General features: G+C 45.9%; 1 protein-coding gene across 4 annotated transcripts in view; it reads left to right on the top strand.

Annotated features, from left to right (window-relative positions):
* Positions 5705–6116, top strand: part of ADAMTS18 (ADAM metallopeptidase with thrombospondin type 1 motif 18) — a 69592-nt gene continuing 69180 nt past the window's right edge. For 2 of the 4 annotated variants that reach the window (XM_021408802.1, XM_021408801.1), the window contains exon 1: positions 5705–5973. In XM_021408802.1, coding sequence (XP_021264477.1) covers positions 5872–5973 — 102 coding nt within the window. In that variant the 5' untranslated portion in view covers positions 5705–5871. Of the gene's footprint in view, positions 6025–6116 lie in introns of all 4 variants that reach the window. The other 2 variants (XM_021408805.1, XM_021408806.1) reach the window with 2 other exon arrangements.

Below are 6116 nucleotides of genomic sequence, written 5' to 3'. Positions count from 1 at the left end.
AGCATTTTCAAAGTGGATCTTTGAACCTGCTGGACTGCACAATTTCTCCTGTGCCATTTTTGATCCATTGTATAAATAGAAATTTTGGCTCGTGCACAACGTTATAAACTGCATAATTGTTTTTATTAGAATTCTGTGAGTTTGGAGGTACCTGTTCTTTAATTACACTTGGAAATTGTCCAGGAAAACTCTTCTAAAATGTGCTGCTTGCAAATCCATAGTCGGGCCACCCACAATGACAGCTTTTATTTTTCTTCTATTAGTGATGGACATTTTCATTTAATTCTGGTGGGTGTGTGACAAAGCCCCCGTGTTCTGAACTGCAGCTTCCCCCATTCACTTTTCAGCCAGAGTATGCTGGGATGCCGTGGCAGCAACTTTTGACATTTGGATTGGAGCCAGGTAAGCGCAATTTGCCGAGTTTTTACGTTGTCTTTCTCACTGCCTTGGTCTCCCCTCCCCCTTCTAAAAATTGCTGGTGACACTGGAAATGCAAGTCAGTTAATCTTGTCTAAAATCTAAGCATTAGCCTACAGCACTGACTGCAAGAGAAATGCAGAACATTACTCTGGGAAGTTTCTGCATGTCAGCCGTAAGCATCCAGCATGGAGGTGGGTTTAGTTCCGCTCCTGAGTCCAAATCTCTGGTGTGGCAGGACGGAGCAAGTACAATAGGAGCAAGTCAGCAGGATAGCTGGAACTTCATGCTCCATGCCAGAAAGTAGGATGTCCAGCTAGCACAAGTAAATGTGTAGAACTAATCAAATTAGGATGGACATGCTGTGCAACACAGAGAAATGCGTGTAAGCAGAAAATTGTGTTTAATATTTGTAATCAAAAGCATTTCTTTGGGACTATAACAGCCCAGTACTACGTGCAAATTGGGTGAGGAAAAAATGTAAACATTGTTTCTTTGATTTCATTGGGAGTTAGGGTGCAGGAGGAATGCTGGATCAAGCTCCTTTTCCAGTGGCGGTGATTAAAAAGCTATGTGAAATGAATTTAGGGACTTATTGACAGAAAATATTACTGTAAATGGTGGTGAAAACCTATTCCACAGAGATTACTCTTTATTGCTTGGAGTTTGCCAGAATTTATAGGATGCAATCTGAAAACTGTGGGTTTAAAGACCATTTGAGGAAATAACTTCAGTCCTCACACCATGTTTTGAGGCTTCTGCAGAAAGCAGAGTTTAATACAGAAACTGGAGAGATGGTGGAATTTTATTCTGTGAACTTTCAGGCCCTTAAGGAACATGAATTAATGGAGGAACCACACCAAGTCAAGCAGTAGATGTTTTTGTTATGTATACAGTTTCCATGTCAGCTGAAATATAGTTACCTATAAACAGAATAACCAGTGACACTGTATAGCCCATGCCATGTGTCACTGAAGAATGCAATTAACCATCATGCAAAAGCAAGTTTATTACAGTAGCTTATACTATAAGCTATACGCTGGCTAGAAATGCTGAAGTGTGCTTTGCATGTGCTTTTGGGTATATGCTAGTCTAGCATTTCCCATTCCTGAAAATATTGTGGCCAGCTTCAGATTTCACGGAAGTAAACAAAGAAGGATTTGTTGTTTCTTTTCATTAGGGTAGCTTTTAAAATCCAGGGAGAGAGGAGAGATGTGGTATAGGAGTAGCTCTGCTATTAGCAGCCATCACAATACTGTCTAGTACTTCATAAATGCGGTCTGTGGAGGTAAGAGCAAGTAAGGTAAGAGCAGCTGTTCTAGATGGAGGGGGAGGCAACCGTTGTCCTCAGGTCATCAGTGCTTTGGGACGTGTCATGTCCCAGCAGTAACCCACTTATACCTCAGATGCTCCCTACAGCAGAGAGGCCATGAAATCTGCGTGTGCAACCTCCCTTCTGTGTGGGGATTGTCCCAGCAAGAAGGACTGCAGCAGCCTGTCTTCTGTGTGCCAGCCAAGCAGAGGAGTAATGGCCAGTTGTGCCAGCTGGAGAGATCTGTCCTCTTCTTTAACTGCATGGTGCTGAGTGAGTTTAGGTAACACACAGATAGCCATACTGGTTTTGTACCAGTTGGTTACATCCCTGCCGCTGCATGTAATCTGTATGAACGTTTCTACAAATTGTGAACTCACATGTGTTTTGCTGGACTAGAAGATCTGAAAGATTTTTTTTAACCTTGCTACAAGTGAGTAATAAGTGCTGAACTTTGTAGATGAAGTATATAAATTCACAAATTGCTTTGGGATTATTGAATGAATAGTACAACAAGAAAGGAAAAACTTAAATGTTATGGTATGCATGGAGCATGACCAAGTAATTGCACTTTGGAGACCACTCAGCTTGAGACAAAGATGAACTTGACAGTTTTGAAAACTACCAGCTCTTTCTAAAGAGCGTCCTTTTCAATTAGAAAGATGTTTTCATGAAGACTTCTCCCCAAGGAGTTTCGCCCAGCGCATGATTATTCAACACTCACTGTAACTGCAGACAAAGCCTGCCAAGAGTGAAACATCTTCATGAGGATCAACACTGAGAGAGCATCAAGATTAACCCGGAAGTATTGCAAGAAACCCAACCCTGGTAAGAAACAGTCGCAGAAATGGTCAAGGAGGAATGGAATTGCAGAAAGTGAATGCAGGGGTAGCAAAACCTGTATTTGCTCTGATTTTACTATTCTTACTCACTCAATACAATGAGACTAAAGTATCTGATAGAAACAAGCCTTCACTGCTGCATTTTCTCATTGGAAGTACTCTGCTCCCAGCCGTCCAATCATATATAATTTAAATGTGATACAAATGATTCAGATTAATTTCTAACACAAATGTATCTAGAAAAATAATGAAGGTTGACAGAAGAGGTGACATCTATCAAACAGTGGACTTCTGTGAATCATTTGCTCACCTCAGTGGTCACAAATGTGTCTCGTGATAAAGAATTTGCCCTAACAAAGAAAGCAAAACAAACATGATGGCATTTTTATTCCAGACATATTTTTTCTTCATGCCTGTCAGTCATGTTACCAATAACATGAGTTCTGTATTTGCCTGGAATCTTTATCATTATGACCGTGATAGCATAGTTCTTAGAGGGAAACAAGTCTATAGAAATTCTCAGGAGAGGGATTCAGAATTATAAAATAAATCAGAAAAATAAAGTTTTTGAAAGCAATGCTCATTCTCTGTGGAAACAAGAACACTCAGCATCTTTGCATCCAGACATCAAGACAATGTGCATAGACAGTTTGCATCCAGATGTGATATATCTGGGGTGGGTGGAGGAGACTACCTGGCAGAACTCAGGCTGTGCTCCTGCAAGACTCAGTACGGTGATGAAAGCAAAGCAGTAATTTACTGCTGCTATAGCATAGCAAAAATCCACACTTCCCTTATAGATAGGACAGAAATGCTGACTTTCCAAATCGTGGTACCTAGAAAAATGTGTTTGTGCTGGAGATCCTTTCCCAAGAAGAGTATTATCTTCTGTACAGTGCTGCTTAAGGGTGGCAGCTTTCTACTGGGATTCTGCATTTCCCTGTGTTCACTGGTAATGGAAGAGTTTCTCATGTAGATAGAAGAGAATTACAGCAGGTGGATACAAACAAAGTCACTAAAAATATGACAAAACTGATCAGCATGAAAAACTTCTAGCAGTGTCCAACCTGATGGCCTGGTGAGAAGAGAGAAGAGTCCAGGAACAGGCCACATTATGGCAGTGAAGGAATACTTTCTAGCTGGTTGTCTGAGGTGGGAAGCGCTAGGGAGTGGGAGAGAAAGCAAACCCTCTGACACAGCGTTGTTTGCCACACTGCAGAGCTTTATTTCGCTAATGGTTTGCATGGTAACGATGTTTGCACATGGTAAGGAGCCGCCTGCAGGATTCTCTGATGTTTATGACCATCGCTGCTGGGGTCATGATTGACTCAGGGAGCCAAGTATGATGCCGTCTGAGCACGCTAACTGATCAGTGATGCTGCCTACAGGCCAAGGAAGGTTGGGGTCCCCTGCCTAATGCCAACTCAAATTTAGACACATGTCATTTACAGTCATGCAAAACAGTATTGCTTTTTTTTTTTCTTCTTTGATCATTCTCAGAAACTACAAATCCCCGGGGTGAAGTCTTAACTCCACCGAAATCAAGAGCAGAACTCCCTTCTAAGGAGTGCTACATTTGTGATGAAAGTTTTGTTGTTTCTTTTTTAAACCATTCTTGTAATTGCTATAGGTTTGTACTTATTTCCCTCCATTTGCAGCAAATGAAACGTCAGTCTTCCCAGTCAGATAGTCTACTGAAAACAGTCAGGTCTGTCTGCTCAGGGTGTTGAAGACTGATAATAAAATTATAGCTCCCATAGTTTTATGCTTTTCTCCTATTACCTCCTATGTAGAGCACATTTTATGTTTTGGGACCGTTGTAAACTTGTAGCCAGCTATTTCTTCTGAATATACTCTGTGAGAGGTGACAGGTGCACTATTAGAAAAAGGTCTTGAAACTTTATCGTGATGTATTCAGCAAGGTGATAATGGAAAACCACTGGGAAATAGAGAGAGGTGAAGGAGAAATTCCACACCTGTTGAGGTTTTTTTAACGTTTAGGGACAGAAATGCTTGGGAAGGGAAAGGATTTCTGATCTGTGTGAGGCACTGCCCCACAGCAGCCACCAGAAAGCCCAGGGCAAGGAGGTGGATGGAGCTGGCCCCCAGTTCACCTCGCTCCGTGCTGTGCTGCATCCTGTGCCAAGTGGAGCACCAGGCACCTGGTGGTGACACAGCTGCTGCCTGTTTGCACGGTGTGACACCAGGACGGGGGAGATTCTGCGTGAGATTGCATTGAGATGTACACAGGAAAACTCTCTAGCACAAAAGGGAGATCGTGAGGTGAGGGGCGCTTCTCTATGTGCAGCCAAAACCATCAGAAACAAGTTCTGTGTTGAGTGCCAACCTGGATCTGTCCCATCAACTCCACTACTTAGGTTTCCTTCCAGATTATTTAGACTTTCATCCTTTACTGACTTTTTTTTTGTAGAAGAGAAACTGTAACCTAACAGCAAGGACTGCATGTGTCAAGCCCGGGGCCTGGTGCTGCTTTTGGCTCAGTACCTGTAAGCCACCGCACAAAGCCAGCTCCCCTATGGACATCAGCGTTCAGTGTTCAATGTTCAGTAACAGTTCTTGGCTATCACAAATACGTTTTCTCCACAGGCAATCTAATCTTTGATTTTGTGTTTCCCCTGAAAATAATAACAGCGTATTCTCTCCAAATGACTGGTGCTTTGGAAGCTGGATGGCTTACACTAGACTTTTCTCCTTTTTCCCAATTCCCTTCTCCCCATATCATCACCCACTTGTCCTTTTGATGAAGCCCCGCGGCTCAGCCCTCCGTTCTCACCCCCAGCTCCGCTCGTCACGCTGCCGCAGGTGTGCGGCACCGCCGCTCCCCCTCAGCCCGGCCCTTCCTCGCCCCCGGACGCCGGAGGAGCCGCCTCCGTCTCCCCCTCGCCCAGGTGCCTCCCCCCGCGCCCCCCAGCCCAGCCCCGGCCCCAGTCCCCCGGCCCCAGCCCCGGCCCGGCCCCGCCGCCTCCCTATTGGTCCCTCCCGCTCCGCTCCGCGGCGCCCCCCGGGCGGCGACCGCTCCGAGACGCGGCGCCGGAGGCAGCGCTGCCCCGCGGCGGCGGTGGCGGCGGAGGCTTAAAGCGTGAGCGCCGTTGGGCGGCGAGGGCGCGCTCACCTGGGCGCCGCTCCATGGGCTCCGCCGTCGCGCACGGCGGGGGCGCGGCGCTGCGAGGCGGCCGCCGGAGCTGCTGCGGGGCAGAGCCCAGGTGACCATGCGGGGGATCCGGGCTCGGCTGCCGCGCGCTTCGGGGAGCAGGTAGCGCGCCAGGTGCACGGCGGAACATGGACTGTCTCCTGCTGGTCGTCTGGACTTTACCTGCCGCGATTCTCAGCGGCAGCTCCATGCAGTTCCCGACCTTCCCGTGGCTTGGAAGCACTGTAAAGGCAGGTCGAGAGCGCTTTCTTTTGCAATCGCCTAGTGTACTTGCATAGCAGGTTACTGCACAGTTTCTGGTGACTTGTCTTTCTGCCTTCCCTTGTCAAGTAAATCTCGCCCAATACTCCTTTTCTTTCTCTTTTTTTTTTTT

Source organism: Numida meleagris, chromosome 10 (assembly GCF_002078875.1).
Source record: "Numida meleagris isolate 19003 breed g44 Domestic line chromosome 10, NumMel1.0, whole genome shotgun sequence".
Lineage (NCBI taxonomy): Eukaryota > Metazoa > Chordata > Aves > Galliformes > Numididae > Numida > Numida meleagris.
Note: the sequence above shows the minus strand (reverse complement) of the source record. Positions and strands in the feature narration are given on the sequence as shown.